The sequence below is a fragment of the Pseudomyrmex gracilis genome, unplaced genomic scaffold, assembly GCF_002006095.1.
Source record: "Pseudomyrmex gracilis isolate BER0280 unplaced genomic scaffold, ASM200609v1 scaffold_39, whole genome shotgun sequence".
Classification (NCBI taxonomy): Eukaryota; Metazoa; Arthropoda; class Insecta; order Hymenoptera; family Formicidae; genus Pseudomyrmex; species Pseudomyrmex gracilis.
The window spans coordinates 180,860-203,659 of record NW_018020623.1 but is presented as its reverse complement, the minus strand read 5'-3'; the positions used below and the strand labels follow the sequence as shown (position 1 = coordinate 203,659).

The 22,800-nt window shown below is 40.4% G+C and overlaps 3 protein-coding genes across 3 annotated transcripts in view; 1 reads left to right on the top strand and 2 right to left on the bottom strand.

Annotated features, from left to right (window-relative positions):
- LOC109852904 (opioid-binding protein/cell adhesion molecule homolog) overlaps nucleotides 1-3,265 on the bottom strand; it is a 163,770-nt gene extending 160,505 nt beyond the window's left edge. The window contains exon 1 of the mRNA XM_020424476.1: nucleotides 3,121-3,265. Within this exon, the coding sequence (XP_020280065.1) occupies nucleotides 3,121-3,214 (94 nt within the window). The 5' untranslated portion in view covers nucleotides 3,215-3,265. The remainder of the gene's footprint in view (nucleotides 1-3,120) is intronic.
- Nucleotides 3,266-9,365: 6,100 nt separating this feature from the next.
- Nucleotides 9,366-22,800, top strand: part of LOC109852920 (cytoplasmic dynein 1 intermediate chain-like) — a 32,069-nt gene continuing 18,634 nt past the window's right edge. The window contains exon 1 of the mRNA XM_020424514.1: nucleotides 9,366-9,557. The gene's annotated coding sequence lies outside the window, so the exon portion shown is untranslated. The remainder of the gene's footprint in view (nucleotides 9,558-22,800) is intronic.
- On the bottom strand, nucleotides 14,407-15,268 carry LOC109852921. The gene is made up of 3 exons (XM_020424528.1): nucleotides 15,037-15,268; nucleotides 14,632-14,931; nucleotides 14,407-14,547 (listed from the first exon to the last, which is right to left on the bottom strand). Exons 1-3 carry the CDS (start codon nucleotides 15,065-15,067, stop codon nucleotides 14,516-14,518), a joined length of 363 nt encoding a protein of 120 aa, XP_020280117.1. The 5' UTR covers nucleotides 15,068-15,268; the 3' UTR covers nucleotides 14,407-14,515.

Here is a 22,800-nt window from a genome sequence, read left to right as displayed (position 1 = left end):
TTCAGTTCCAGCAAACCGTAATTAGCGCGCGCTGTGATAGAAACTATTTTTTTTTTTTTTCCATTCACTTACTGTATATTTACTACGTATATATGTATTAATTAGTATTTTTTAAATCACGTAAATACCTTAGAAATATAGAAATATCAAAGCCCCAAAAGATGCTTTTGCGGCTGCCTAAAGGTCGTAACGCGGAAAGCTTGGTCTATTGAAATACACGGATTGCGCGTCAGATCATCCGACATTTTCAAAGCGTTTTCGGTCGCGAGACCGTAATAACGATGGAATTTAATGGAAGACTCGACTGCTCTTTAAAGGCGAAGCTTCCTATTCTTCGATACGACAATTTCCGATTCGTATCGGAGCGCGTTGAATCCACCTCATGTAATTCATCATGAAGTAATGTTATTCCGCGTGAACGCTTGGATCCTTTCGAACGCTCGAATTTTCAACAAATGAATTTCCTCCGGTCGAGCGAATAGAAACGTTAAAAAAATTGCCTGGCGTAACGATCAAATCCTGCCGTTTGCTCCCTGCATCGACTCGTTCTGAATTGCAATGGTTTGATTGACAAAATCTCCGCGATTGACGTCGGCAAAATCCTATTATTATTCACGAGGCAGTTTTACGGGACTAACTTCAATCAGTCTTACGAATATATCGAACGAAACAATCGCCAGTAAACCACCTGTTACACGCGCGCCGACGCTGTATTTTTTCCTTTTTTTTTTTTTTATAATTTCATAAAGACGCAACTCAATTTGCACACCTATTTTGCGTGCTTTATTAGCGCGATAATGTTACGACCAAACTTCGAGCACCTAACCTCGCCTATAAAAATTCTTCCTCCGCGCAATTTTTTTCCTCGCCGCGAAACGCCGCGCTCTTAAACGGCAAACTCGTTTTTACAAGCGCGATCGTCGGGTTAATAGATTAAACTGCGCGCTTCCAAATACGCTTCCTCGAAAAAAAAAAAAAAAAAAAAACGTTTCAGAGATTTGCAAACGTTAATTGGCTAAATAACCAACGGCATTCTCACTTCGTCTTGAGTACAAAAAAAAAACAGAAATATACATATTACTTCATAAAGTGGAGATTATTACTTCATAAAACGGAGATTATTACTACGCTGATGTCAGGCGGCATAATTACCAGAAGGTAAGAACTCTCGAAAAAATTAAAATGTAAACGAAGTTACGAAAAGAGCAATAAAGTTAACGGTGGGAAAGACCGGTTAAGAAATGAGTTCTCGTGTATTGCACTTTTTTTTTTTTTTTTTTTTTTTTTATTCGTGACGACCCACTCCGTCGTCTAACGTAATATTCTACGAATATACACACGAAACAATTTCGATCTCGAAAGTTCCGTTGAAACTGTCAAGTGCGGCATAAAACGGAATCGGGCGATAAACGCGCCTCTTCCGTAAGGGAAAAATACGCGCGTCGCAAGGCGCGTCTGAAATTGCACGGGAAGACGACGCATTGGCATCTGAAAATTTCTTCAATAAAAAGCAACAGAAAAGATATTCAACGTTCGCACTTTATATAAACCGATTGTGACTGATGCAGTGTGCTCGAAATATTCTTTTAAAACTGCGTCATCGCGTTTTCTTTGTGAATCGATTCTTTTTGTTATATTACATTTAAACAAAAAGAAAAAAATACAATTATATTTTTATCATTGTGTCGTTGTTGCCGGGAAAATTGTTCCCTTGCAACATACGAAACTATTTGTGGTTTTCGCTACGTTTAAAATAACCTTGGCAATTTTATTTTAGGTTTAACAATGGGATCCTCGAAACGTTCGTTACATATTTGTTTAACCGCGATTTTCATTGCCGACACGCGAATATTCCGCGCTATGATGGAAGAATGTCACGTACCCATTTGGTGACACCACGACACACATAACCGCACAGATAACAGCTTTGTTCGTAATTTAAAAATAAAACACGCAGAAATCAAATAATTCGCGAATCTCCGCAGATGATGATTTCATCTCGTAAACGTCAAGAACAACTGAAGAGCGACAAAAACCAGATTTAATGAGAGAGAGAGAGAGAGAGAGAGAGAGAGAGAAATGAAATGAATTATTCGTCGCACGATTTGCCGCGAACAAATCGGAACGCGTTAAAACCATAACGCAAACCGAGCATCGAAATTCCTGTCACGCCGGCTTTCGCAATTAGATCCGCCAATTAACGTGTAAAAACCGATCGCGCTCCACGTTAACTCCCGATCGCACTAATTCATTAATGAAGATCTCTAAGCGATCCAGAAATTTTGATATCAACCAGAAGTGCCATCACACAGACATCGGTTTTCTCTCGCATTTTATAAAACAACAAAAAATACTAACACATTATCTCACCTCGTTTTACTTTGTACAGAAAATAGACACCGGGAATCTAAAGATATCGCTATTATCAACTTTTTGTAGTTTGATCCGGTGACATAAATTTTCTGTCTCTTTAACTTCTCGAATAATAATTTTAGATTGTTCTATTAAAAGATTGCATATCGACTTTTAATTAATTTTTTTAAGTGCTATCGAAAATCATTAGAGTTCTCTTTATAGAATTTTTTTTATTTATGTATTTTATTAAAATTTGTACTCAATTATTTATATATATTTTACGTATCAACATACAAATAATTATTCTCTGAAAAATATTAATTTTCCATGAAAAAAAAGTTAAAAAATTTAAGAAAACAAGTTCAATTATCTAACAAGTCGCAATTGTAAATGATCTCTCGTTTCAATATTTCATTACTAATGCATCACAGATAATATCTGCTCTGTGTACAAAACGAAGAACACGTATTATGCCCTCAAAGTTCGCGATTGAATCACAAGTGCCGCGCGATCTTCGAATTCTCGACAAATTCGCCGTCTTGACAGGTGACGATGGATGCTTAACGAGCGGCGTAATTAACAGATTTCGCCGTACTACAGGTGTCAAATGTACCACTCTGCGGTATAATCGACACGCGAGCTGTAAGATGCGGAATATTAAAAACAAAATAAAAAAAAAAAAAAAAAAAAAAAAAAAACAAGAAATTGGTGTAACAATTTCAACACGCGACAAAGTGTTCTTGTTTTTCTTTTTGTTTTACTCACCAACAAGTTCCGTACGCACGCCAATCAGTAGAGTGGTCACTACCAGAAGAGGTACCTGTCCTCGACACCGGCACAACACCGCACGTTTCTCCATGATTTCTCGTTCGCACGTGTGAACAGTCGAACGTGCGTCGTGACGCGAGAGTTAGCGCTGCCGCGTCGAGACTGAAGTTCTGACCTGACGCGAGGCCACGTATATCGGAGCGCGCACGAGGCGAATCAACCCCTTCCGCGCCGAGTCGCAACCCCGTGGTGCGCGCGAGCGAGTGAGAGACCGAAACAGGAGAGGGTTGCTCGGCCAGCAGAGAGCGCATCGTTCATCCCCACCGTCGTCGTCGTCGTCGTCGTCGCCGTCGTCGTCGTCGCCGCGTTCATCCCTCTTCGACGTGCCTCGCGACGCGGACTCGAAAAGGAGGATAAATCCTTCGCGTCGCAAGGCACCACTGCCATTCCCGCGCCGAGAGATTCTATCCTCTTGGCTTGGCACGGCATGACTTGGCTCGACTTGCGCGTGGCGAGCTTTGCTTTGAGTTACGCTGACACACCTGGATTTACTTAGAGCCTGGTGATTATGACGGGATGAGAGTTGTGTTAAGTCTCTTCCCCTCGCGCACAGTAGGACTTTATTTTACGCGTCGCTACAGGTGAGCGCGTTGTTTTCTTCCCGGTAAAACCGAAACGCGAAAGAGCAGAGAAATGTGATATACAAGATAACGCGGGTCGGGGGTACATAACTTGACTTTAAAAAGTTACTACTAACGTAAATTTTATTTACGCATTAAAACACGTATATTTTGCATTGTATAAATTATTCTTTTAATCACGTGTTACGTATGTTGAAAATATTATCGCAGAGACGAACGCACGTTATTTAATCTGAATCGACTGTTTTGTTCGCCTCGAAAATTTATGAAGAACTTGACATCATCGAGATGTAAGATAATAGAAACTTGTTACTTCGCGTTCAAAGGGAATAAAAAGCAGAATAAGAACGATAATTTTGAAAGTCAGGTGAAACAAAAATCGATTACTAAAAATAAGTCTCATAATTCTCAATTTCCGTAAACGGGACGCGAATGTGACGTTTGAATGTCGAGACTTGACTTACTAATCTGATTTATATAAACGTTCAGAGTTCAAAGATATCTTCTCTCCGACACGCGCGCGCGCAGCCCGGGGTTTATATTTAATTCGAGTTAAATTATATTTACTTTGCTAAAACGCGCGGTCTTTCCGTGTGTAGAGAGTGTGGAATATTTGCGTAGCGCGATGTAGCGCGAGATGATTTAAATTCCGCGCTCCGACACTACATCTCTCCCGGCAGTTCGCGTAAGAACGGAATCGATGCCACTCCACGCGATGGAACATTCAAATCCCAGTAGAATCTCTCTGTCTCTCTCGTTCTCTCTGCGAACACAAACAAAGAGATTCCCGCCGCCGCTGCCGCCGTCGCCGAAGAACCAATGCCTTGTGGACATTCGGGTCTTGCGCAGTTACATATATGTACCTTATTTGTCTGTAATGTGTATCCTTCCATTCCGACGAAAAGAATTAAAATCTCATTTGCAATCAAATACCCGGATGCAATTCGATACGATAAAAGATTGAGAGCAAGTATTCGCGTCCCGTATTACTAATCAATTCTGATTTTTATTTACCGAACGTAAAACAGTTGCATCCCGTATATACGTCGTCAATCGATTTAATTTATTGCGCGATATAAATAAAAATCAAAGATGATATATAATTATCTTGCGTTAATTATTCTTAATTTTCAATTCTTGAAAACGCGATGCGAGGAAAATATAAAATTATACCTTGTATTTATAAATTTATTTTTTTTTTTTATTTATAACTTTTCGCTCGAGAAACATCGTCCAATCGATTTGTTGTTGTCGCGCAAATATTTCACCGACTCCAACGTACCGGATTTTCAATTATCGAAGTCGAACAAACGACAATCTTCCAAACAATAACAATAAGAAAAAAAATCGTTTTATGTATTCTTTTATAGATAAAAGACAAACGATCGCGCGCGCCGGTGATATTGTGTGTAACGCAACAAAACTTCTGACGTACTATATAATCGGATATGTATATATCAAACAAGTTCATTCTGCCCGATTTATCTCCTTAACAGTGCGCTGTCAAAGGAAATGTCTCGTCAATCGATTCATCGCGTCATAGACATCCCGGCTTGATCATAGAAACCATAGATTCGCTTGAGGATTATCGAGAAGATGAAACGTGTACGATAATTGTTTCGATTGTTCGACGAAACGAATTCGGCGTCTCTGAACCCGGAAGGGGGTGGGGGAGGGTTTGTATCAAATTGGAAGTTACTTTCCTTCGCAGGAACAGACACTGTGCTCTTGCATATTTCACTTAAATTAGCCGACGCGAAAAGAAGCGTGTATAACTGCGAGTAAACTATTTTCAAACCGATAAAGGAAACCCAGACGAGTAATTGGAAAAACCGGAAACGAGAGTGCGGAACTTCAGACTATCGATTTCCCTGTACACGGATTGGGCCAGCGGCGTAAAGGTAACCGATCCCTTTTTTTGCGCTCGTAAAGTTGCAGAGAATAGTCAAAAGTATATAGACTCTGTTCTGGAGAAACTTTACTTCTCATCCCCCTCTCTCTCTCCTACCAAAGAGTGTTCCGATACCGGAAGAAGCTCTGAAAGCTCCGGCGACGGCGGCTCCGAAGACGTCGTATTACGTAATTCTATCGGGAAAGGTCGTAGCGCCTTCGTCGCGCCGCGCGATTGTAACAGACGGATTGATGTACGATCCAACGAAATGTGCATGAAAGACACTGTATCACGGGCCCCCGCGATGATATATCCCCTTCAACGCAATCTCGAAACCACCCTGGCAAGCATACGGCGCGGCCCGCTACGACTCCTGACTGCTACACAACCACTGTCGTTCGATTACACACATCGTCGATCTGCCTGGAGGCTCCTCAAGTTGGCCGGCGTTACATAGCTCGTTTGTGATACTCTGCTACTGTATACTGTCTCTGTGTGTGTGTGTGTGTGTGTGTGTGTGTATGTGTGTGTGTATGAGAGTATGAGTATGGCTAAACTAGTCTGACGTCTGACTATTGCACGCATGATATCTGGCGCGCGTAAAACACCGCTGTTATGTAAATTCGCGAGCGCGCGCACGTGAATGTAGAAGTTACGAAACATATTCACACGTGTGAATACGTTCGTGTGTACAATGTCCGAGAAAACGAGGACGCGCCCATTATATAATATATCTATATTATACGTGGGCAGCCCTCTCTATACATATAGCTATTTGTATTTGCATTTATTTCTAATTCGCATTCGTTTTCTAGTCCTACGTCGGGGTTTCGAGATTTCGCTGCGATTTCGCATTATCGATCGTTGAGATATTATTTTTCTTTTTTCTTTTTTTCTTTTTTTTTTTGGTTTTTGTGTTGTCGAACGTGCGAAACTTCGCGATATTGTCAAAGAAAATAAAATAGTATTTTTATGCACAGAGAGAACACATCGAAAACATTATATCGTTCATTTAAGCGAATTGGTGTATCGCAAGCGGAATATCGCAAAACCGATTTTCACATTTTTAGCAATTTCTATGCAAACCCGCGGACGATAATCGATGGCTCAATCTCGTCTCTATCTTCCGTCAGACCGAAGACAATGGCCATCCGTTTTTCCGACAAATTTTTCCCGCCAACCTCTCGTGTCCTCGCACTTTGGCGTGCGAGACCTCCGGTGATCGCTACGCGGTAAAAATTTATCGTGGAAAATTGAAGTGCCACAGAATAATTGCTCGATCAGAAGCGATCAAGATTCCAGATAGAGAACCGTTCCCCCCCCTCCCCCCCCAAACGATCTAGCCACGCGATAGTACCCCGCCCAAGATTATTGCGTGCCGTTCCGAGATCGCAGGGCTCACGAAACTGTAACCGTTCCTGTCGATTACGCCGAACTTTTAATTTTAAGCCCAGACGCTTATCATTTGTCTCGATAATTTAATACATATTGCGTTAGTCAGCGCTCGCAACGTACGCGTATATACTTTTCACGAAGAACGTTTCCACATTCTTTGTCGCAAACGTGTATTTATATTTTACGAGAATTTTCCATAACATCTAAATTTTTATTTACTTTTTATTACTTTAGATAATTTAAGTAAATAAAAGTATTTGTCATTTATATTGCAAACAGATATTTATGAAATATTTATAAAATAAATAAAAATTTCTCAGCACTCACCCAATTACCCGCGGCATTAGAGATGAGAAGTGTCAGCGTCGCGCAGCAAAACTTCTTGTCTCGACCAACTCTCGCAGCGCGATTCCTCGAAGCTCCGAATACTGAACAATACTCTCAACTCAGGGTTGTTAAAATGTATGTATAAAACATTTTTATACGTTACACGTATAAAATTAGGTATAATATGTATAAAAATGTCGAAAAAGTATATTACATTGTATCTTATTCAGGGAATAAGTACATGTATTAAACATCGTATTATACGTATTTTGTGTATAATACATACGGAATGTAAAATACTCTGTATATTATGTATTAAAGTGTATACTATGTCTTTTCTTCCAAGTTTTTAATTATCACAATAGTAGTAACGTTAGTAGGCCTTTTTACTATCATATGTCACTTGATGGCGCATGAATCGTGTGAGCAGTCATTTTCGTTGTAAGTCATTTTCCTATCTTCAGAAACAATATTACTCATATTCTCTCCAAAAAGTTCATATTAAAATAAATTATAAAAGTAAGCTTCAGACAAAATTTTGTCAAATAAAAAATTTTTCTAGAATTTAGTCAAGAATATGTATTTTCAAGGATAAAGAGTTGTTCTGAATCACCCCGTATATGACATATGTATGTGTGTGACTAATGAGTATTTTACTATATTAGGATACTATAGATATCAAGAAACTATTAATTATAATAACATGCAGTAACTGCCATTTTAATGGCTTCAAAAGTTTCTTCTTTAAAGTTTACGTTATCTTCTTTTGGATATAGTTTGTTTGATGTAACACAGTTCGCTTTGTAAAATTAATACATTTGCTTATGTTTAAAAAATTACTTTTTTATTATTTCCTGTCCTCCACACACACACACATTAGCAGAAATAATAATAATTTACTGAGGTACTATAAAATGATTTTTGTTTATTTTGGCATTTAAATGTTCACGTTTTGCAATGGTCATCAATGTGCTTGTTTCTTCATTATTTCTCGCTCATTGCTTGTTTTTTGCTTTACATTTTTATCTCATTTCAGTAGTAAATATTTTATAAGTAACTTTTTTTAATATTAAAAATTAATTTATATTAATTTAAAATCAAAAACTAAAGAATTGTATACAAGGTACAAAGTTAAAATTGTAATTTACAAAATATTTGTATATGTGTCGCCATTTTTTTACATGTCAAAAACTGCCGATGTATAATACGTATTTTATACATCTATAAGATTATGTATTATACTCAATGTATTATACACTAACAACTCTGCTCTCAACACTCAACGATCAGAAAAATGTCGCGAAATAAGCAAAATGTCTATTAGAAAACAAATAGTTGGTTCATCCGATATAGACAAGAGGTCGAATAGAGCGCGTCGCGAAATTTATCCAAACAAACTTCGGCGACGTTCGGTTCCGTTCGGTATTGTTCGCTGCCGCGACTCCTGATCGATTCGACAATTCTCGATCAAGCTCGGAAACTCGCCGCTTGAAAGCGGCGCGCGCGCGCGCGCGGCTGATGATCGAACGGAAAACAGCAAGCACATGAAAAACAAACACAAGCGGGACGCGCATATCTCTCGGCCCATTAGAAACAGTTGTTTACTTTCTGTTTTGTTTTCCGTTCGATGCTTCTCGGAGCGTTACAATGTTTGAGACGGCATAAAGAACACTCGTCGACCGAACGACACCGCAAGGTAACGTGGCGGTCATTCGCTTCGCGGAGCGACACGTTTTTTTCTGCCGGATTCTTTCTCGCTTTGTGACAAGCACACGTCGTTCAATGTACAAATTACATTCGAATCGTTGAGACGAAGAACTGAACTACGTAATTGTCTTCGTTTGTACGTGAAAGATCGAGACGTGAAGAAAGTGAACGGGAAAACGCGCCGCGGTTACGAGATTCGTCCACGCACCGATGACTCGCGACGTGAACTGAGCCGCGAATTTGAACTCGATCACGTGATTCACCCAGCAAGGTGCGCGTTTGTGTGGCGCTGAATAATTTCTTGCAACTTGACGAAATACGACGTGTGATATACGACAGATACACGACTGTCACCTTTGCGTGTTATTTACGGTTGCGTGAGGAAACTCGACGGGAAAAACAAAGTGAGAAGACGGAAGATAATCGCAAGTCAACTTACGCCGAAAAGAATTTCAAGCTGCACAAAATAAATCGTAAGTAAATCGCAATGTCATTTGTATAAAATTATTTCAAATTTGCAAATATAAGAGAAAGAAAACATCGCTGTGCGTTCAAACAATTTTTATATAAAATTGAAAGTTATGTCTAAAGAAAAAATACAGATTCTCTCATTCTAGTTATTGCCTTTTATCAGCGACAATTAAAGATTATCGAAGAACTTCATCATTGTGTCAGCTCCAACGTTCTTTCAACGAGCACAATTTTTTATTGCTTGTCGATATTTTCACGTCAGCTAGCGTATATAGCGAGCTACTAAACTTTTAGAAGGTTTTGCCGACGAGATTTGTTTCTTTGATCGCAGCTTTAGTGACGTAAATTTCTGTGATTAAACTAGATTAAGACTTTGAATCTCATTCTATAAAACGTAATAAACGTCGCGATAAATACGACGCGATACGTCGAGAAAATTTTTGTGGTGGATTGTAATTTTTTTTTTACGAAAAAAAGAGCGAGAGATATTATTAGAAAATATATTATAGAAAATACTTTATGTAGAAAAATATTTTATACCTTTTTTTATTCTGTCTATCTTGAAATGAAAAATCAATCTTTTTTCGTATAAAAACTCTGAAATATATCAATAATATAATACAGCGCAGACGCGCGCTGTTAATTTAAGTAACGTCTCCTGTCTCGATCGTACAATTATATAAATTATCGCACAAAGTCCGAAAACATATTTTTTCGGCAGCTTAAAATTGCACGAAGCAATTCGCAAATGTATATACTGGAATGAATCAGCGAAAATATACAAAAAATAAACACTTATTTTTTGACAGAGAGAAATAGATTTAAATGTCATTATTATATATATTCACACTTTTTCTTTTTCCAGATTGTAAGAGGCGACAGACTCGCGCGACTGTAAATTTTCACAAAAACTCGTTTTTTTCCTATTTATTTTTATTTGTCGAGCGAACGACGTTCATGTGAAAAAAAAAAAAAAATCTAAAAAAATCGCTTTCGCACGAATATTTCACGGTAATGTCCCCTGGAACGTGCGAGCAGACACGCCGGTGACCATGTCGCCGGCACAAACGCCGTAGCACAAAGTCGTTTTGACGCACGCGATCCCGAAGTTTCCATTATGATACTTCCATGCGAAACTTCGTACGAACTCGTCGGGACGAGCAATTCTCGTGCCTACGAGCGAGCTACGTCAATCAGTCGCCTTTTACGAGCATAGGTTTATTCGGTTCATGGAAAAGAAACATTAGCGTCGTGCGAGCGCGCGATCTCCGACGAAGCCTCCGGCCGGAGCGATTGGCAATCTGACGAATTTCTTGACTGCAGATCGTTGCGCGTCTTTATTGCTCCTGATTGCATAACGATGTAATAAAAGCGGTACAAAATTTGAAAGTTACGACATTCTACCCTACGCGAACGATCAAGAGATCGATCGTCTTCACGCGATATTTGGTTCACTTTGCAACGCGACTCCGTTATATTTTCCTAGACAGCGATACGTTGCATCAGAAATTTAATTTACGATTTACTTTACCATTCTTATGCAAATTTGGTTTCTATTTGTATTTAATTAAATTTTTCGCGAGGAAAAATATCAAATTTATAACCGCGCGAGAAATTTTAAATAAATCGCATGAAACACATTCGGTTGTCTGAAGCATCTAAATAAGATATTTTGTTATTTCCGAAGATAGATAGATAGGTCACAGCGCGACACAAAACAAGTACACACGTTTTTTGTTTTTTTTTTGTTTTTTTCCGAATAGAATCTTGATCTTGGGAAAACGAAACCAAGTCGGTCGGCATCAACGCGACAATGGCGGAACAATGGCGCGCGCGCGAGAGCCGCGTGGAGGGAGTTGAATGATCATTCGACATCAGTTAGAAACGATTTCGCCGCGGCAGATTTCGCTCGTGGCGGCATAGTTAGTCGCGGAGCAAGCCAGACAAATGTTCGGTCGCCCCCTTCAAGGGGGAGACGTGGAAATGCGACGTGCGAGCGCAGTAAGTAAGAATAAGTGAAGCCAACCAAGCGGAGCGTTCGCTGGCCGCGTTCCCTCGAATCCTTCCAAACAATACGACGACGAGAAATTGCGTTCGCGTATGTAAAATTCGCTGTCACGTATGTATGTAGCTTGGCTTGCGCGCGAGAAACACACGTTACAGTTTCTCTCTCGGTCGAACCAGGTAGGACTTTTGCTCCTGACTGAGCGCGACTGTCATTTTTTAGTAGCAGAGACGCGAGTACACCTCGTGTATGTACGTAATGACGACTAGCGTCGAGAAACACGACGCAAAAAAAATGTAAAAACTATTTTGCAAGCATCGCTATATATAAATATGTGTGTGTGTGTGTGTGTGTGTGTGTACAATATAAATAAACAGTGCATGCGCAGTTTGGATAAAAGTTGAATGCAGACATATGCGTGCACACGCGCGATACACACACACAAAAAGACACGTTTTCCCGGTGAAATTCGCATGACGTTCCTCTCTATATTCGTCAAAGGCGACGAACGTCCTATGGAAATTTGTAGCTGCTACTAGAAATCAGGTGAAGCAAGTATCCGTGTGATTCGGGAGTAGGGATTTTATTGGATTTCGTCGTACCTACTTTTATTGGCTCTCTATGAAACGATCACATCCTCTCTTTGAGGACCAAGCAAGTATATGCGCGTAGTCGCGCATGAATATATATATATATATATATATATGTATATATGTATATATATATATATATATATATATATATATATATATATATATATATATATACGTACGCGACACGAAAGCACGTATCGAACCCATCTTGACTTCATGTCGATCTTTAAACGCTCAGCCGATTCGGTTTACTGAGCTGTTTAATTCGGCGAGACGGAAAGGGGAACTTTGAGACGTCTTTCGCGGAGCAAAACCGGAAAGTCTCGTTCTCATGCAAAACGCGCGACGGAAAATGGCAATTGCCAAAAAACAAATTCGCATTATACATATTCGCGGAGTACAAACAACTGTTAATTGATACACCGGCAAACGCGAGATTTGCAGGTGCGTTATAATTGAAAAAATTTATATTGTATTATAATTTTATGCATTCGCATAATGTAATTTTATGTATATGATACATGACGTTAAACATTTGTCCTGTTTTAACCTCCTCGATACAGATTGTAACGATTTGCCATCCATCAACTGTGCACGCGCGGTATTGTAATGGCTAATTTCACGCTGGCTGACCAAATTCTTTTTTGAAAAACGGAAAACGCGTCCGACACGATCGATCCGCGCTAACGATGACGAACGAAACTACGAGAGACCGTAAGCCGACCGCTCGATAACACGTGGCTAAATGCAATGCTATTAAACTTTACCAGAATGTCCAGAACTCGCGAAGCCGACTGTCTAAGAAGAAGAACACAAAAGAGGATCGAGCGAGGGGGAGCAATACGCCCCGACGGTCGTTTGCGAGGAAATGATGTTATTAGCAGGATAAAACATTCCGTTCCCTAAAGTTTATTTGTATAAAGTTATAATTGCACTCAGAGAGTTTGTCGGCGTTACTGTAACGAGGATGAGCGCGGGGGAGAATCCCCTACGTAGAGAGAAAATAATCGGAACGCCGAGAGAGAGAGAGAGAGAGCTCGGTCGAGAATCGATTTCCGCCGGGAGGAACCGAACGATCTTTTTTTTTTTTTTTTGTTCCCCTCTCCGTTGTACATGTCATGCGAGTGCAACACGCGCCGTACGTCGTGTGCAACATCCTTTTGTTTACGCGCGTTGCCGCACTGCAGTGCGTTCAGTGGGCAATCTTTCGGATTTATCTCGCGCGTAACAATGCTCGCTCCGAGGGAAGAATTAATTGGAACGTTTGAAAACGTCATCGTAACACGAGAATCCGCCGATTACAAAGCAGTTCGCAATCGTATCTAATAAATACTCGCGGCGCTTCTTATTCAATTTTTTGCGCGTGGATATATCGAATTATTTTAATAAAATTAAAAAGATAGAAAGAGAAAGAAGGAAAAAAGAGAGCTCTAATTATATAACTCCTCACCCCGATGTAATATCTTCCGAAGCAATTTCCGATCGCGCGAATCGAACAGCCGTGCTGATAAAAGGCAGAGAAAAAATACAGTCAATGGGCAAGAGACAAGACAATATCGATTGAATATTAGAATCTGCAGGGCACGCGGAACCGGCGTGCGCACATTAGCTTCTTTGACTTGCTAAATAGGTTAATTTGAATGTTTAAATTCCGGTTCCGTGCAACTCAATTTGCGAGAGGACTCCGCGCGTCTGGTTAATTCCTTTCCTTCGTCCCGCGAGCCAACCTCCGGCGTCCCGACCCGCTCCTTCGCGTTGCATCAGCCACTGTCGAAACCATCTCGGAACTGAACTGTTAACTTCCCGCACATTTCGAGCGTCCGACGCATACGGAGAAACGTATTTCTCTCCTTTTCTCCTTCGCGCACTCACGTAGCTTTCTCTCGCGTCGCTTAATTGGTGAGTATTATTTGCGCTTCGCTACGTCTGATCTTTTACGCATCGTGACTTCTCGAATGCCAGTTCCCGGCGAGATACGGTAAAAAGGAAGTCGGAACTGCAAATGGAGATTCCGAACTGCTTTTCATTCGGGTCGCTTAACATAATTCGCGCGGCAGACCCAACGACAGAACCAAAGAAATAGCGAAAGCCACGATCGAAATAATGAAATATGTATGTATTTTTAAGATTATCAATTATTAGTATTTCATATATATATATATATATATATATATATATATATATATGTATATGTTGCGATTTTTAAATTAATGAATTATTTTCTAACATATACACAACTGGAATTCACCGATATTATTTTATTTTCAAGACTTTATTACGTATATATTATTTATGTACATGTATACGTGTGTGTCAATTGTTTCTACTTATATAATTCTCTCAGGAAGCACATAATCTTCTCTCAGCATTCTCCGTCTTTCAATTTGTAATAATCTGCGGTAAAAAATTGTAGTATCTATTATTATAACACTTATGTGAACGGTCTATAATTGTAACAATCGTTTCTCAAATGCTTACTCGGTCTGTACGCGGCTACGACGTATTTCGTGTCATTCATCTCAACCGTCAGGATTCGATATCTCGTGCAATGATTATAACAGAACATGTGACAGACGCTCGGGAACGTGCGATCGTTAAAATCGCGATTTCTGGCGCAAATTGTCCGATTACCGTCGCCATCGTCGTCCTCCTTGTACATTACGTGAGTGGTCGTCTCTTCTTCCAAACCGATCACTCGTTCCTCGTCGCAGCTCTCGTCGCAATTACACGCGTTCTTGTCGTCGACGTCTGTCGCGAGGCGCAATCCAAAAATAGACACTGCGCATGCGGTATAATTACGTTATACACGATTTACACACGTCAATTACCTTTCTTACGCGAATATCCCATACAAAATACATTGTGTCTGCTTTGTATACGTACGTAATGCAATCACGACGTACAGCGAACGCATGTCGAACGTCCAAGCAATTTAGATACGTGACAATCGCCGCAACGGAATATCTGTCAAGTTGCGAAGTACGTTGAAAACTGAAGCTCGCTAAAGTTGCTTAAGCGCGATAACGCAGTTTGCCACGCAGTGCTGTAGCAGTGAAAAGATTCACGAAATTACAGCGTGCGTTACTTGTGATCGTTGTACTTGTATTTCAAATGGAAAGAGATAAGCGTGTAAGTTTTTTTTTGTTTTTATCCGAAGAAAAACTCGATATGTTTCTCTTTTACATCATCACAGATTATACTTCGATGCGATTAATAGCACGTTGAAGAAAGAACCAATGTATCTCTCTTATAACGCGAGAGATTCTTGCCTGTAACAGTCGACCGGGGAATCGTATGAGTGGGGAGCACTCTAACTGTCGATATATCTGGAATATTGGCATAGTGACCTCTTTGATCTCTCTGTCAGAAAACAATTTTAATACGCAAACACATCCACAAGTAGAAATTCCTATCGATTACTTCCTCGGCGTCAAGTGTTATTAAAAACATTGCGTGTGTGTTATATTAATTATACGTGGTTTTGTTTTGTTTTTTTTCTTACATTTCGGGATATATTTTATACAATTTTTTCGTGAATGTAAACGCTCTCAGCAGCATTAATGCGCGTTGCTAATATTGATAAAATATACAGTGTGTGGCAAAAGTTCCGGAACGCGCGGTGCACTATCTCGAAAACTAATGACTTTAGAAGAAAAAGTTAAATACAAAGTTTTTAACAAATGTTCTATTATCGCGCGCGCAACCGTGTGTGTGTGTGTGTATGTGTGTGTGTATGTGTGTGACACAGGCAGAAATCAGGACCTTAGGTTTGTCACTTCTGCGGTACTTACCTCAAATCAACCAAGCTATTGAGGGAAAACAGTTTAAACATCTAAAAGGTAAAAGTAAGCGACCAACTAGAACCGTGTTTAGTAATGTACACGAAAATAATTTAAAAGGCCCGCATAGATATAGCGGAAAGGGTTTGAAGCCATTAAATACGCGCGGAAAACTAACGAATCGTGGGGTCCTGATCTCTGCCTGTGTCGCACACACACCTCCGCGCGGCAACTTTGAAGACCCACAACTTACGTAATATTTCATGAATAAAGGTTCATAATTAGTGTTTTGAAAACGGCGTCAGCTTTCCGGATGTATCATAAAAAATGGAAAGTCTCATTAAAAATTTTAAAGTTGACCCCTTCACAAAGGTCATTCGAGATTATTTCAAGGTCGAGCCAGTATGATCACATAATAGAACATTTGATTTCTTAAAAACTTTGTATTTAACGTTTTTATTTTCTTTTAGAGTCATTAGTTTTCGAGATACTGCACCGCGCGCGCGCGTTTCGGAACTTTTGCCACGCACTGTAATGTTCGAGTCTGTGTAATAACAAACGGTTTGACTGTCATTCGGAAACTTTTCGGTGAATTTCTACAAATGCATCTTTTTACATACAAACGATTCTTTTCAAAAAAAAAAAAAAAAAAAAAAAGAGTCGCTGCAGTCGCTACTTTCAACAGCGCTCTTACGTTATCACTTTTATGTTAATTACCCGCGGGAAAGTAATGCGCGGGGTAATATTCGCGCGCGAGAGTCGAATGAGACAGGTGGTTCTAAGCACTTTTCATCTAGCGCATGAAAAAGAAGAACCGCAGCAAATAAAAAAGTCCCCGCTCTCGTTGTGTATTTCCACAAGAGATAACGGCCAAATCGTTATTTCATATTTAGCTGCGTCTGAATTTGCTATGCAAATTCGTGAAAAAAAAAAAGAAGGGAGAGCGCGCGATATATTATTTATTTATAAATACCACAGCGTAAAATTAACCGTCACGCGTAACGTCAACGTGTCTTCTCAAAAACTTTAGTCAGTAACTTTAGTTAACGATATACTTTTGATTGCAATTGTGTGTGAAATTTTCTCTCTCTTAGAAATGGAAATAAATTTAAATAATTGTGAGAAAGAGAGAGACTGCGTGTATATACGAACGTTATTTATAATGCAAAATCTACGTAGATATGCGAGTAATCTTTTAAGTACAAACGTATATATATCGTTTTAGATACCGCGTTTGCTGACACCTTAAATCTTGAAAGTTTATTGCCATGACAATAACCGCCAGCCGGCACAGCTAACAATTATATAATGTCCTGACTTATGGACTAATTTGCATTTTAATCCGACCGCCCATTGTTGCTCGCCATTGTCAGCGGAATGCGTTCGCGTCGCGCGCGACGACTCAAGATGGCAAAGTTCGAGAGGTCGAAAGAGAACGAGGTCGTCGTCAATTTGTAGAACAATGTGCGCGAGAAAACGTGATAAATATTACTCAAGCTCGCGATATATATAGATATCAGAAAGCGTCTGGTTGAAAAGTTATCGTAAGTGATGCGGAAATTAATTAACGAGGAACGTGTTGGTTTCCGCAACCCTCTTCTTCCCTCCCTCGCGGAAGTCAATGTATTAAATGAACAATCAACGACGTGCTCTCATCCCGATTGCACTTGAGTCAGTCGGAACACAAAGATCGAACGCGATCTCGTTGCCCGCGACGACTGGAAAATATTCCAATTTATCAATGACGAAGTCCATCTTTCTCCTCACCTCTCAGTCTCCCTCTCTCTTGCTCTCTCTCTCTCTCTCTTTCTCGCGCGGAGTCTCTCTTGACTCTATTAAAGACCACGTCCTAGCCAGATCCATCTACCGATACCGAGCGGCTTGTCCACTAATTGGTAATCATTCACACCGATACTTCATCTTTAATCCAACGTACGAATGAGATGACCGATACTTCCTATATTGCGAGACCAACTCATCAATTAGCGGCTGTCATTGTTCATTTCTTCGTCGATTCCTTCCCTCCCGATTACACAAAAGGTACATTTGCGATAGACTTTTTTTCCTCATCAATCTAAACGTCATTCAAATCAACGGGAATTAATTTTTCTTTTATTTATTTATTTTTATTTTTTTTATATTTTTTTATTTTTACGGTGCACGAAAATATTTGATCGTCACTCACGGTGGTCAGTTTGAAGTCTGCTTTTTAACAGCGAGATATTCGGAATACAGGAGCGGTGAAAAGGGATCGGTTAAGAGCAGGGAACCGCGGAAAATTGTCAATCAGTGCGACCCATCTGGACTTGATTACAGCCTGGCAATCGGCGCTTATCGTCGCTTCACCGGTCCCTCAAAATCGCCCGACCGAATTTTTATGCTTGTAAAGAGCAGAGAGAAAGAGAGAGAAAGAGAGAGAGAGAGAGATAAAGCGACGCCGGTTATTCGAGAGTATCCGGTTATAAATATGTGCCCGCGTATACCGTCTCTCCTCGCAAACGCGCGCGTCACTCGAAATCCTTTATTGTTTTACCCGCGCGCTGTTCCTTTAATTGCGTTATCGTGTACCATCTTCCATCAGGGGAAAAAATATATCGCGCGCAGAGCAAATTTAGAACATTCAGGATATTTCAAATTCGATATACATGACGTCCCGTGCAACTGCTGCTGCTGCTGCTGCTGCTGCAAGCGGACCAGTGTGATGATTCTACATGAAAAAAAGACATGTCAAAAAATGTAAAATGAAATTTCATATATATACATATATATATATATGTATGTGAAAAATTTTTCTCTATATTTTGCGAGAAAATCGATTCTGAACATTGTCGGATTGATAACGTTTTTGTTTTTTCCTCTTCTTTATCGGTATTACGGTTTTTCGATCGGCGTTGGCTTATTAAATTGCGTTTTAAACGATAGATATTTAATAAAATTTCATTAGCGAGCAATACTCCACCGCGCGCGCACACTCGTGTCGTCTCGCGCACATATCTCGCGGGCGTATTTACCCGTCGCACATGTTAAAAATGACACTGTTATTTTTGTCATCCAATCCGCAGCAATCCGAGATTCTCCCTTCATTTTGTTGCATTCACGTTTTCATCTGCATCGCGCTTGTCCGGCATGCGCGCGACCCAAAGCAGTTGAACCGAGTCGGGAGTTTCAATCAGAACCAATATGTCGCGCTCTCATGCGAATACACACAACGATTTCTGTTGCGCGAAAAGCGCATTTGTGCGCGCTTAAACGTGCATAAAGTATTTGAAATTTTCCCCTTCCTATAAAATATGTTGGCATTTTGAAGGCCGAATTATGACGAAGGTCGTGTGCGCGAGGCAAAGATGCCGCGCGTTGTATATATTTTCACGCGTGAAAGGAGCTTCACAATGAGGGTTGGAGAGGGGAGGGGGGGGGAGGGAAAACTCACAACAAATGTGTGTAACGTTCGCGGATTTGAATTTTACATCCGCAATAAACGACTGTGAATACCTGTCGCATACATAAATAAGCAATAATAAAGTGTAAGAGTACTGCTGAAAGATGAAATGACATTTTTCAACCGCGCGAACGGGGCGATATTAGTTTTGCGCGAGTTTTCCCACCGACTTTGTTGCGCGCGCGCGCAACATTTTCACCGAAATGACACTCTGGAATTATATATACGGTTAAAATTACATTACATAGTGTTGTGCGACATATGGTCAGCCGTACGTCACACTTCGACGAAGATAAGGGCCATAAGTTTTCGCGGTGTTACACACTAAAGTGCGCGCACGCCCTACCGAATTTACTCGCCGAATTGGCGATCGGAGAAATCGATTGTGATAAATTTGATTTTCCTCCCGGGGCGAAATACGCGATTTTGCGCGTTCAACGCGCGTGTATACGAGAGAATCAGAGGGAGAGTAGGTGAAAAAAAAAAAAAAAAAAAATCGACGCGATCGACAGTTTAATGTGCTCGCGTTGTCACACGCCGCCGATCTGAGGGAAAGTTTATTATTAATCGCAACTCTCGCAAAGTGGGTTACGCGACCACGCCGCTACGTCGTATGATCGATCAGATGCACCTACCCGGGAATGGAGCACGGAAAACTGGAAAAGGAACTGCGACCGCCCGCGCTTTTGCTACTTTATCTTACCGTTTGCGACAAGCGAGTCGAGCTCTAATAATAGCCCCGACCGCTCTCTCAATGTGCCGTCTTCACACATGAGTCTCTATCTATAGTACACGTGCTGCTGTCTATGCACATTGTGATTACGCCGGGGTAAGACTTCACAGAAACGTGACAGATACATGAATGAAAGTGTTGATCGTGTGTGTGTGTGTGTGTGTGTGTGTCTACGTGGGCGTCGCATCTAACCTCCATTCACACCGATTGTCGCAATATATGTAGGCCTGGATGTATGTGTGTGAGTGTGTTGCGCGTGTGTCGCACGAAAGGGAAAGCTCTGGGTGGTTTTAGCGGATTAAATGCGGATGTGTAAAAACGGATGAGCGATAATTCAGTTGCGCGTCGTTATTTTCATCGGATTCTTCTAATTCTCTGATTAATTGACGCAATTATATTAATACATATCTGCGTGTATATAGACGCGTGTCATCATTTATTCGCGCGCCTACATTAAACACACATTTCTCGTTTCTGCTCATCGGGAAAGTCCGACGCGCGCGAGAGATGCGTTTAATATTACAATTAGAATTATATTATTAGAATATAATGTCTCTGTGGAATTTCCAACAATTTTATCCGTAATTAAAGTAATTAGTTGAACAATATCAGGCATCTCTCTCGTCTGCGCGTCTGAAAGTCTGACTTTTATCGTTATTGTAACATGAAACACGCAAGCTCAATTGAACTTTCGTGAATAGGCGATTGTGACGAGTTTCTACCCTTCTCTCTTCTCCACCTTCTCTTTCTCCCCGCCGGAGTTAAATTAAGCAGCGACTAAATAGACTTAATATATTCTTTCCCGTGAAAATCCCGTAAAAACGAGAGTTAAATGTGATAATAGCGAAAAGGTCGCGACTGGTCGCATTGATGGCCATTCATCGAAGGACTTTATCGTGGGTTCGCTTCTGCGACGATAATAGCATCTGTTCATGAGCTCGTGAGCCTCGCACGTGCGCGACGCGAACCACGAGGGGTTGGTAAAGTCGCGATGTGAAAATTCACACGAGCGAAATAATTCGACGTACGTTCCCGACAGGACATCCTCGGGTGTCCATTCATAAGCCGCCTTCGGGCGCATTACGCTCGCGCTGGTGGCAAGGGTCGACAGTGTATTTATAATCACGTAGCGTTGGAAAAAAAAAAAAAAAAAAACGTGCGTTGGCCGAGGAGAATCAAGTTGCGACAGCTCGTTAAATACAAGAATTGTTGAAAAGTTAACGACTCGAGATGATGATGCGATTGCCAGCTGCGTTGTCGATCCTGCCGTTCGGAGGGCGGCGAGATCGTACGATTTATTAGATACCTAATGGGTTTACGCGCAGTTGCGATCACACGTGTTTTTTTTTTTTATTTTTTTTTATTTTCGGACTAAACGAGAAATTTGTTTTGTATCGCGCGCTCGCCGCGTCATTACGCAGACTCGTTTTAATAGTTAACTCGTGTAATCCGCGTATCGGGAAGCAGATATTAATGGCCCGCGATATTCCTAGCAGAGATAATACCGGCGCATGCTGATGAGTAACGTTCATTACGAGAGCATTACCTCGGGATAACCTGAGCGCAAGGGTGCAGACTAATCCTAGATTGATAAGTAGAATCCTGTGCGCGCCCCGTGTATTCACGACCAGGTGGGAGGAGGGGAGAAAGATAGGGAGGGAGAGGGAGGAGCGGCGAATCTTGCAAACTCTTGTTTCTCCGACGAACGTGTGTGAGATCGCTGTGTAAATATGAGGAAACGTCTATCATGTCGGATAACGAGTTAATCCGATGTGCAACATTAATTTATATATGGATGTTAGTAATTTATTCTTATATATCACAGAACGCGCGCGTGTGTGTGAAAACACTCTTTATATATCTCATACATATATTCTTTACTTATCAACGCGCGAGGTTGAAAGAACGATGATGACGTGGTGATGTCCTTCAAACTATTACCGGCGTATCTCGGATTATGAATTTTTTATCGGTAACTAGAAAGAAAAGAAGTAGCGCGAAAATTTATTAAGATGAACGTATTAAAACTTAAATGTTACCTATAATCGTTGCTCGTTTAATATACTTAAGTGAGGCTGTCTTGAAAGTTTTTTATTAGACAATTTATTTATTTAACGAAAGGATACTTTCTCTCTTTCGCTCTCGGCAGGTGCATTTTGATCGTTTTTGAGCATTATCAAAATAAATTATTCGGGAAACGATATTACATTGTCACTGTATTCAGAGTAATATCGATTTACGATATATCGCAATTCGTGTTCACAATTCGATTTCGCTTATTAATTTATCACACGACGCGCGACAAGAGAGAGAAAAAAGCGCGCCGACGTTAAGCGATGTTTATAGAGTGCATATAAACGAGAGGCACTCGAATAAATTATGTGCGTGCGGCGCGAAGCTGTCGTAACTTTAGCGTGCGGTACTGATTATGAGAGATATGAAGTTCTCTGCTGGGACGCGTATTCTATACCACGCAAGAACTAATGCGACGACGCAGGAAACTCATCTCTTTTTGCTCCCCTTTCTTTTTGAGCTGACAAATTTAAATTCTCAGTTTTCAGCAACAGAAAGAAAACAAATGTCCGTTCTATGCGCAATTATATTATTACACAAATTTAATTAATCTCCGAGTGCATTAAAAAAAACGTTCTTTGTTTATAAATAAATAAAATATATTATAAATAAATAAAATATAA

Excerpts from the sequence above, each read along its gene's own strand:
- LOC109852921 (XM_020424528.1), bottom strand. The coding sequence starts at position 15,067 with ATGCGTTCGCTGTACGTCGTGATTGCATTAC. Across the intron at positions 14,932-15,036 it reads GTACGTCGTGATTGCATTAC|TGTCTATTTTTGGATTGCGC; the intron begins GTACGTATACAA and ends CCGCATGCGCAG. Across the intron at positions 14,548-14,631 it reads CGTAGCCGCGTACAGACCGA|ATTATTACAAATTGAAAGAC; the intron begins GTAAGCATTTGA and ends TTTTTACCGCAG.